Source organism: Pteropus medius, unplaced genomic scaffold, assembly GCF_902729225.1.
Source record: "Pteropus medius unplaced genomic scaffold, Ma_sr-lr_union100, whole genome shotgun sequence".
Taxonomy (NCBI): Eukaryota; Metazoa; Chordata; class Mammalia; order Chiroptera; family Pteropodidae; genus Pteropus; species Pteropus medius.
The window spans coordinates 56,652-67,497 of NW_024354061.1; the positions used below are offsets into that span (position 1 = coordinate 56,652).

The 10,846-nt window shown below is 39.0% G+C and overlaps 1 protein-coding gene across 1 annotated transcript; it reads right to left on the reverse strand.

Annotated features, from left to right (window-relative positions):
* Positions 1 to 3,326: 3,326 nt before the first annotated feature.
* On the reverse strand, positions 3,327 to 4,521 carry LOC120594057 (ferritin heavy chain-like). The gene has a single exon (XM_039852089.1). It carries the CDS (start codon positions 3,876 to 3,878, stop codon positions 3,327 to 3,329), a length of 552 nt encoding a protein of 183 aa, XP_039708023.1. The 5' UTR covers positions 3,879 to 4,521.
* Between the last annotated feature and the right edge of the window lie 6,325 nt (positions 4,522 to 10,846).

Genomic DNA, 10,846 nt, shown 5'->3' on the forward strand with positions numbered 1-10,846 from the left:
TGACGGAAATGTAAAATGATGCAGACACTTTGGAAAACGTGTTAGCAGTTACTTATAGAGTTAAATGTATGCTTACTACATGCCACAGCATGATCACTCCTAAAGTATCTATCCAGGATAAATAAAAAGTCTTTTAAATTTGTCTGTGAATGTTCATACCGGCAATGTTCACAACAGCCTAAAAGCAGAAACAACTCAAATATCTGTCAACTGGTGAATAGATAACAAAAGCGATATATCGGTACAGTAGAATATCATTCAGCAATAAAAAATACGAAGTACGAATATATGTTGCAACATGGATGAAGCTCAAAAACATCATGCCTAGTGAAAAAAACGAGACACCAAAGAATACACATCGTATGCTTCCGTTTATATTAAATGTCTAGAAATGGCAAAGGTACAAACAAAAGGTAGATCGATGTTTGCCAGGAGCTGGGGATGGTATTGCAGAGTGACTATAATTGAGCAGGCGGTATTATTTTGGGGGGAAGGGTGATGAAAATATTCTATATTAGGTTGTGATGATGGTCGCACAACTCTGTAAATATATTAAAATCATTGAATTGCGGGATGTTGGAGCCACTCGCAGAGTAGGGAACTCCAAGGGCCCATTTCTACGTAGGAACACCCATTGGGTGGAGGCCATTCAAGAGCCTGGGGCCAATGATAGAATGAATGATTCACTGTAAATCTTTTTATACGTTTTGATTTCTGAATCTCGTGGATGTAGTACGGCTTCTGAGACTTAATACAAAGAAATTCATTCTTTCAAGGAAGTAAAAAAGTACAGGCGACTCTTCAAGAAGTCTATGACCTAAAAGTAGAGAGAGCAGCCAGTTTGAGACACAGATGAGGATTAGGGATCTGTATGGTTAGTGACCACCGAGCACGAAATAGGTCATTCAGGGCTGGGTGCAAGAGAGAGCATGGACTCTGGGTCTGAACCCCTGGAAGGGACATGCAAACGCTACCCGCAAACCTAATTGCCATTTTAAAAATAAAACAGAGATAAAGAGACTTATCTCACAGGACTGTCGCCTAAACGAAATCACCTATGTAATGTGGATGACATAGTGCAAGGAATTGAGATGACAGCAGAACAGAAAATATGCAAAGAGTTTATCCCCTTCTGAAGCCAGATGATTCTAGCGCTATCACTTACCAGCTATGCTGCCTCAGGAAATGACACTACTCTGAACCATTTTCTCATATGTAAAATAGGGAAGATCCATACGTCACAAGATTGATATGACAACAACACAATATCTGGAAAGCACTTGAAATGGTACCTCACATGCACTTATTGGGTATTGAACAAAGGAGGAAAGACAAAGATGGATTTAACTCTGAGTGGGATTAAAAACTGCCTTCTCCTTGTAGTTCTCTTATATATGTTAGATCAGCCACGAGTAACAGAATATTAGCGTGTGTACGGGCAAGCGCGTGTGCGCGTACACATGCACGCACACACACACATGCACACACACACACACACACACACACACACCCCTATGCCTGTAAGGTCTGAGACAAATCAGAAAGAGGGGATGTCCTCAAAGCAGGCAGAGCAACCAATACAGTGAAAAGACTAAATTTAACTAAGATGAGTAAAGGATCAACAGCATTTTCTGGAAACTGACCTCAGAACCATAATCCTCATTCTAAGAAAGTGTTGAAGCACAGTATGGAGAAATGTGGAATGTAATTACTGCTTACCTAAAATAGTTTAAATTTCACTAAATGCTTCAAAGCCATCTGCTGGCTTTTAAAATTTATCCATGTGTCTTTGAACACAAGATCCAAAGTCTACAGTTTTTAACTTTTATCTTTGTAACCCACACATGACAGAAGAAACACAATGTTATTGAGTATTTTTCTCAAACATACATAGCACTAGAGATTATATGGGTGAAGATTTCGTCTAGTTAGAGAATGAACTGAGAAAAAGGCAGAGTTTTAAAAAGGGAACGTAAAAAAGAAAAACATACAAATATATGTCTATCATTTCCTTTGGAAATCTGCTTTTTTACTGGGAAATAATTTCTTTCTATACTTAGCCATGAGGATAAGAAAAAGGGCTAAATCATCACATCCTAAAAGAAGAAACCAGAGGCCACAATGAAGTCAGGAACAGGCTGATTTGGGGATACACTGAAAGCCTACATAAAGTGGCCACAGTCTGGAATGAGGTCACCGTCCAGGTGGGGACAGCAGCTCTCTGGGTGTTCCAACACCTCAACCCATCCTCTAATGGGGATGGCCGTGCCATACTCTCTCTCTCTCTAATCTCTCTCTGGTAAGCCTACCAGTCACAATGCCTTCCTATGTGTATTTCTAAATCTGACATCCCACTTGAGCTTCAGATTCATTTTTTTTACAGCTCTCTGCATGATAGTTCCACTTGGCCATCTAATAGGCACCTCAGATTTTACCTGTCATGCCATTCCCACCCTTCTACCTCAGATATGCCCCTGGCCAAAAATCCCCAAATAAATAAATAGCACTACCATCAACCAAGGCGTTTAAGTCCAAACACCAGAACCTAGATTATTTTTCCTCATTTCTCATTCTTCACCTCTGGTCCATAAGCAAATCTCGTCAGCTCGTCCAATCCATCTGGAATTTGCCTATGTCTCTTCATTTCCTCAGTCACCACCACAGTTTAAGCCACCATTGTCTCTCACCTGGAACAACTACAAGATCTCTTAACTGGTCTCCCAGCTTCAACTCTCCCCCACCCTCTACATTATTCAAAGTAGTGAGTCACCGACAACATTCAGGGGAATTTGTTCAGTATCAGAAACTTGACCTTCAGCCTTGGCCTGAAATTTTTCAGTCCTTCTATTGAGGTAATTTGGGGTTGGGGTATCATGTTACCTTAATGGAAGAAAGAGCACAATTGAGGCCAAAAACTATATTTAGATGTTTTGCAAGGGCAACACGCATGTCCAGCATGGTGACCACCCACATCGCCCCACCCCCCATCCACCACACTGTTTATAAGGGGAAGATTAATTTTGTGTTTTCCAGGGTCCCACGCAATTCCTTCTCCCTCCGTCCATGGAGATCCCGAGCTGCATGGGGATGGGGCATGGGTGGCTGGAGAGACTCCTTGATATCTGTTTTAAAGCCGAAAAGGTGAGGGTTCTGCACACACCAACCCACCAGAGACCTTTATTTATTAAGGAATCAATAACTTTATTGGAAGAAATGGCAAAACTTGAAGACTTAATTGAACATTTCGCAAGGGCAATATTGCAATATAAAGGCTCGGCACGGTGACCAGGGAGTCACCCCATGACCATGGGGAAGGTAGTCCAGGCTCAGTTCTTCTTGTCGCTGTCACGCAGGGTGAGCTTGTCAAAGAGGTACTCGGCCAGGCCGGATTCCGGGGCTCCCATCTTGCGCAGGTTGGTGATATGGTCTCCCAATTCTTTGATGAACTTCACCTGCTCATCCAGGTAGTGACGCTTCAGGAAGTCGCACAGGTGGGCATCCTTCTTCTCGGTGGCCAGACAGTGCAGATTGAGCAGGCTCTGGTTCGCATCCATCGCCAGGTGCAAGGCGCACTCCATGGCCCTCAGGCCGTTCTCCCAGCGGTTGCGGTCAGGCGCGTTGACGTCGCGCAGACGCAGGCGGCCCCCACGCTGGTTCTGCAGCTGCATGAGCCTCTGGGCGTTCCCCCTCTCCTTGCTGGACTGCTGCCGGAAGAACTGGACGAAGTGCTTCAGGGCCACGTCCTCGCGGTCGAAGTAGAAGGCCATGGACTCGTACACGTAGGAGGCGTAGAGCTCCAGGTTGATCTGGTTGTTGATGGCGGCCTCACAGTCGGGGTGGTAGTTCTGGCGCACACACGTCGGTGGCAGGGTCGTCATGGTTGGCAGTGCGGGCGAGGCGGACACCACGGCCCAGGCAGTGAGGAAGCGAGGGCTGTAGGGCGGGCTGCGGCAGCGGGGCCTCGGGGCGTCCCAGGAGTAGGCGACCAGGGCGGCCGGACGACGTCAGGCTCCGCCGCCAGTCCGCGGGCTCTGAGGTAAACCGGAAGTGACGGTTACTTACCCAGCAGGGTTTGCGCGAGGCGGTAGGAGGGCAGGAGAGGGGTCCGAGGTGGGCGGCACCGTCCGCGTCTTCCAGGTTCCGTCCGAGCCTGGGCGAACAGCGGGGCTCGGTGCTAAGCGTCTGGCATATATAATATTTTTAAATGTTATTCATGAATATAGGTGCAACTGCTTTGATTTAATCACCTGCATGATTTCTTTGAGGAACTTATTTAAATATTGTCCTAACGTGGTTGTTTCGTTACACATAGTGCTTTTGTGGTATCACTGGTTATATTTTACTATCACAAAGCTTTATTGGAATGACTTCAACGTCCAGACCAGTGACAGTTCTGATGACCTCCTCACTCAGTTCCTAGACCTTATTAACTCCAGAGATCTCCGCTTTTCTCCTTCTATTCCTGATCAAGTTCACACTTCTCTGACAGCAGAGCCTCACCTCCAAAGTCTCAGTGACTCTTTCCACCTCTCCATCTTTCACAGACCAAAACAAAAGCAAATAGGAAACTTCCATCTTTCCCCGCTTACTGTCCCAAGCAAATAAATACAAAATATTGCATACATATATATGGAAATTAAAAAGAAAAAAATATTTCTTACAATTCAAGGATATTATAGTGGAAGAGATAAGACCAATCTAGGTATTTATAATGAATTCACGTGTGCATCAATTCAACAACCATTTATATACTCCAGATATATGTCCGACCCTGTGTTTGACTCTGGAGAAACACAGAAGAATCAAATGTGGTCTCTGTTCTCAAGGTACAAAATGGAGTGGCAGAGGTAAGTTTCTGGTCAAGATGACGGGTCCTGAGGGAATGAGCAGAAAAGAAGGGGTTATTTAAGATGTAAAAAAGAACTTCTGGAGGAGCTCTGTCACCTTCATCAAGTCAAATTAAGACTGATGGCGGACAGGACGGGTTCACAAAGGGAGCTGCACCTGTGACTTTCAAGGGGGAAATGTGTTGACAAAGTTGGGACTCACTCACTCAGGATCATTTATAAACAGCTCTGCCAGGAAGAAGAGCAGTGAACCAAGCCATCTATCCTTCAAGACCCACCAGAAGAAGAGAGTGCTACTGCCAGATGGTGTTATGGCGCGAACGATTCTAAGACCCACGGAGCCAATTGAGATTAATTATGAGCTTTTATTAGCCGGCCGGCCGGCGACTGACTCTCTACCACGCAGGGTTAGAGGAAATCAGCCCCGAGCTTCCAGAGGAGGCGGCTTATAAAGCCTCCTGCTACATCCTTGAATAAGCAGATTACAAGAAGCAGAAGTTAGCCGTTAATGTTTTGTACAAAGATAAATGTATCCGGGGAACTCTCAGATCAAACAGGGCCTAATAGACAGTTTTATCAACTTCACCTTGGAATGTTGCGCTTCTCCTGGGGCTGGCGCCTGGAGATATCACCTCCCTGAAACTGAGTTACTGCTCTCCCTGGGGGCTGGCGCCTGGAGATACCACCTCCCTGAAACTGAAGAATTTCCACTTTTACAATGGGAAAGAGGGAAACAGTGGAAGTGCATTAAGGAGGAGGACACGCACAAGTCTAACCTAGAGACTACATCCCGGAATTCGGAAACGAGAAGCTTCAAGACTAAATGGAAGGGGCGCTCTCAGAGGGCCAGCTGCAGCAGAGAAAATTTTTGCTTTGCCCAGCTTAAAGGTCTTTGCAAGGGGCCAGAGAACCTTGAAAATGTATCAGTCCTAGTAGAAAAAAGAAAATTCAACCCCTGAGTCTATTTTATGAAAAAAGCTAATGGATGCTTTCGAATAAAAGTCAGACATATATACATATATACTTTTCAAAGAAAAAAAAAAAAGGAGTGACAGAATATTGTAAGTGCTCTCAGGTGTTTTTAAAGTTATAGATAAAATGCCTACTTTTCCTTAAAATTTTATTCCCATGGCTTTGATTAATGTACCTTGTTTTTGAGTCAATTCCTCTTTGGAAGTTTATATTATTTTATAATCAGTGTTTATGAAGAAAGTAAAGGATCAAATCACAATATAAACTTATCTAAAGAGTTTAGAGGCATTAATTGATTCTTTGAAGAAATAGAATAATAACAATGTCTATTAAGTTTGTTTTAATGATAGCATCACACACTGGAGATGGAAAAGAATGACATGATCCATTTCTTTTTTTTTTTTTAATCTGAGCATATTTTATTAATGAAGTAATTATTTTAGCCAGACATAAGATAGACAATGTACTGGACGTCTTATAAAAAGAAAACTTAGAAAGGCCCATTTACATAGGAGGCTCTGCTTTCTAGCATGGAATTTGAACCAATTCTCAATAATTTGGTTTTGACATACTCCCTTTTTGCCTATCCTACATATTCTTCAAATCTTGGAGACAAAGTCCACTAGGGTATTCCTACTACCCTAAACTCACTGTTGTAATACTCTCTTTAGTCTACTCTTCATCTCCAATTGCTCAGAATTCTTTCCATTTTTTTCCCTTTCCTTCTTATCAAATTCCACTCTTTTAGTGTAAGTCATCACCTAAGCTAGGCTTTTGTGAAAGTCATTTAGAACAAATTCACACTCATGTGTAAATGACTGATAGGCCACAATCCTTCTAGAAGGATCTATGGTCTCAAAGTAATATCTTTGTTAACCAAATAATCTTATTGGTAGAATTCCAGTCAATATGTCAAAGAGAAGTGAAATAAGTCGGGGCGGGGGGTTAAGATATTTTAAATCTTGTTCAAGATTCCATCTCCTAATCTGAGAGGAGGGGCCTCAGTCACAATGTCTATAGAGTCTGTATGTACCAAAGATCAGTACACGTGTTCTTTCAAGGACATTTTTTTCTGGGTTGTGAGTTTATTCATATGAAAAATCATAGAATGATGTTATTCAATTATAGTTAGTCACATATCTAACCAATAATATTCATTAAATTTGCTAATTAAAAAGTAAGATTACATAAAATTTTAAGCATCAAACATTTAATTTTTTTTCTGACTCATCTCCTCCCACACTATCAAAAAGATCATAGAACACTATTGTGGTCTGAAATGGGAGATTTGTCACCAAACAACACTCAACCATATGAAAGTCTGAAGAGAAAAAGATTCTTTCCCTTCAACTTTAACCTCATTTGGCTGGGATTTTCTCACCAGAGTCTTCCTATTTTCATGATCAGTTTCTCAATGAGATAATATTGTTTTCCATGTTTGCTTAACACCAGTGTTTAGTCTCAATATAATTCTAGACTTTCAAATTTTCCTTGGGAAATTCCATTGTAGATTTCACTGTAAAAAAATCTATTTAAATAAAAGAGGTCTTGATTTTGTAGAATGTTTTCTTGTTATATTACTAAGATTATTTGATAATTAATTTATTCCTATAATTTTACTCTACAAATATTTAAAATAATAATGCTGAATGCTTATACATGAACTAAAGGTGAGGATAGTGTTTCTTAGATATTTCATCCCTCATTATCACCTCCTAGGAAAATATATAATGGTATAATATATATTATAACTAAGATAAACCTAAGACTTAAATCCAACTTTTCTAAGTGAAAACCAACAAACAAGCATGAGCTGGGAAATATACATATATATAAACACTAGCATTCTTTCCAGTTTTTCAAGAATGAGGAATATAAAACTAAATACAAACACAGAATGAGAAAACTTCAGAGCAGATCATGTTTTTAAAAATATAAGTATAGGACCATAAAATTATCTGTGGTCAGTATTTGTATTAGTCATGGTTCTCCAGAGAAACAGAACCAATAGGAGATACGTAGCTATAGCTGTAGGTACAGATATGAAGAGATTTATTATAAGAAATTAGATCATGCAATTATGGAGGCTGACAAGGCTCAAAGATCTGCAAACTGGAGCCCCAGGAGAGTTGATAATGATGTAGGTCCAGTTCAAAGGCCAACGGGCTTGAGAACCAGGAAGAGCTGATATCTCAGTTTAAGTATGAAAGCAAAGCAAAACAAAACAAAACAAGCCAATGTTCCAGATGGAAGGCAGTCAGGCAAGAGGAATTTCCTTTTACTCAAGGGAAGTCAGCCTTTTTGTTCTGTTCGGGTCTTCAAGTGATTAGATGAGACTCACCCACAGTATGGAGAGCAATCTGCCTTAACCAACACAATATTTTTAAAGCAAGATTTTTTTCCAGTTTTGAGATATAATTGGTATATAACATTGTATTAGTCCAAGGTTTACAACATAACGATTTGATATATGTATAATGAAATAATCTCCATAATCAGTTTAGTGAACATTAATTATCTCGACATAGTTACAAAATTTGTACTCTTGTGATGAGAACTTTTAAAATCTGTTCTCTTAGTAACTTCCAAATATATATTATTGTTAACATAGTCACCATGTTATACATTACATTCCCAGAACTTATTTGTCTTATAACTGGACATTTTTACCTCTTGACCCCCTTCACCCATTTCCCCCACTCCTCACCCCATTTCTAGCAACCACCAATCTGTTCTCTGTAACTATGACTTCAGTTTTTTTAAGATTCCACATTTAAGGGAAATCATACAGTATTTGTATCTCTTTGTGTGACAGTTCACTTAGCATAATGCCCTCAAGGTCCATCCACGTTCCCACAATTGGCAGGATTTTATTCTTTTTTATGGCTGAATAATATTTCATTGTAATATATTTACAACTTATTCTTTATCCATTCATCCATTGATTGACACTTGTTTTCATGCCTTGGCTATTGTAAATAATGCTGCAGTGCACATGACAGTGCAGCTATCTTTTTAAGATAGTTATTTCATTTCTGTTGGATATATACCCAGAAGTGGAATGCTGGAATCCACTTCTGGTAGTTCTATTTGTATGAATAAATAGTTCATAGTATATTTGGTAGTTCATAGTAGTATTTATATGAATATATGGTAATTGTATTTATTCTTTTCGAGGAACCTCCACACTGTTTTCCATAGTGGCTGCACCAATTACATTCCCACCCACAGTGCACAAGAGTTCTCTTTTCTTCACATCCTCACCATCACTTGTTATTTCTTGTCTTTTTGATGATAGCCATTCTAACTATGTGAGATGATGTCTCATTGTAGTTTTGATTTACATTTCCTTGATGAATAGTTATGTTGAACATCTTTTCTTGTACCTGTTGGCCATTTGGATGTCTTTTTTGTAGCGATATCTATTCAGTTCCTCTATCCACTTTTTAACTGGATTGTTTTTGTTTGTTTGCTGTTTAGTTGTATGAGTTCTTTATTTATTTTGGATATTAACCCCTTATCTGATATATGATTTACAAATATTTTCTCCCATTCTGTAGGTCACCTTTTCATTTTGTTGATGGTTTCCTTTGCTGTGTGGAAGCTTTTTAGTTTGATATAGTCCCACTTTTTATTTATTTATTTTTTTTATTTTGTTGTCTTTGCTTTTGGTGTCAAATCCAAAAAATCATCACCAAGATCATTGTCAAAGAGTTTACTGTCTGTTATCTTCTAGGAATTTTATGATTTCAGGTCTTATGTTCAAGTTTTTAATTCAATTTGAGTTGATTTTCATATATGATGTAAGATAGAGGTCCAATTTCATTCTTTTCCATATGAATGTCAGTTTTGCCAGCACCATTTATTGAAGAGACTTTCCTTTCTCCATTTCATAGTTTTACTTCTTTTGTCATAAATTGATTGACCATATATGCATTGGGTTGTTTCTGGGCTCTCTGTTCTGTTCCATTGATCTATGTGTCTGTTTTTATGCCAGCTTTGTAATACAGTTTGAAATCAGAAATTGTGGTACCTCCAGCTTTGTTTTCCTTTCTCAAAATTGCTTTGGCCAGTTGAGTTCTTTTGTGGTTCCATATAAATTATAGGATTGCTTTTCCTATTTCTGTGAAAGATGCCATTGGAATTTTGATAGGGATTGCACTGAAGTTGTATGTGGTTTGGGGTAATATGGACATTTTATCAATATTAATTATTTCAATCCATGAGCATAGAATATCTATACATTTGTTTGTCATCTTCAATTTCTTTCGTCAATGTTTTATAATTTCAATGTACAGATCTTTCACATCCCTGGTTAAATTTATTCCTATGTATGTCATTATTTTACTTCTAATTGTAAATGGAATTTTTTAAAAATTTCTCTTTCTGATAGTTTGTTGTCAGTACATAGAAATGCAACTGATTATTGATTATTTTGTATCCTGCAACTTTACCGAATTTGTTTATTACTTCTAATAGTTTTGGGGTGGAGTCTTTAGGGTTTTCTACATACAATATTATGTCATGTACAAATAGAGTGTTACTTCTTCCTTTCCAATTTGGATGCCTTTTATTTATTTTTCTTGAGTAATTGCTTTGGCTAAGATTCCCAGTACTTTGTTGAATAAAATTGGAGAGAGTGGACATCCTTGTACAATTCAAATATTAATCTCATCCAACATATCCTTATAGACACACCCAGAATAGTGTTTGATCATATATCTGGGCACCCCATGGACCAGCCTAGTTGACACATAAAATTAACCATAACAATATTATTCATAATAAATGCAGAGTCAGAAAACACAAATATTAGTGTTGTAATCTGTGAAAACTCTCTTTTGACTCTTAATTCCCTTCATCACGTAAATATATTATAAAACTAATAGCCATACAACTGATATTCAACAATAAATTCTTACTCTGTGTTAGTAATTCACTTTCATTCATTCACTCTTTCATTCAATATATTTCTATTGAGCACTTTTCTTTATGCCAGATAGTTTTATAGGTACTAATACAAAAAC

Bases quoted from the DNA above. Each gene is read 5' to 3' on its own strand.
- LOC120594057 (XM_039852089.1), bottom strand. From the start codon at position 3,878: ATGACGACCCTGCCACCGACGTGTGTGCGCCAGAACTACCACCCCGAC.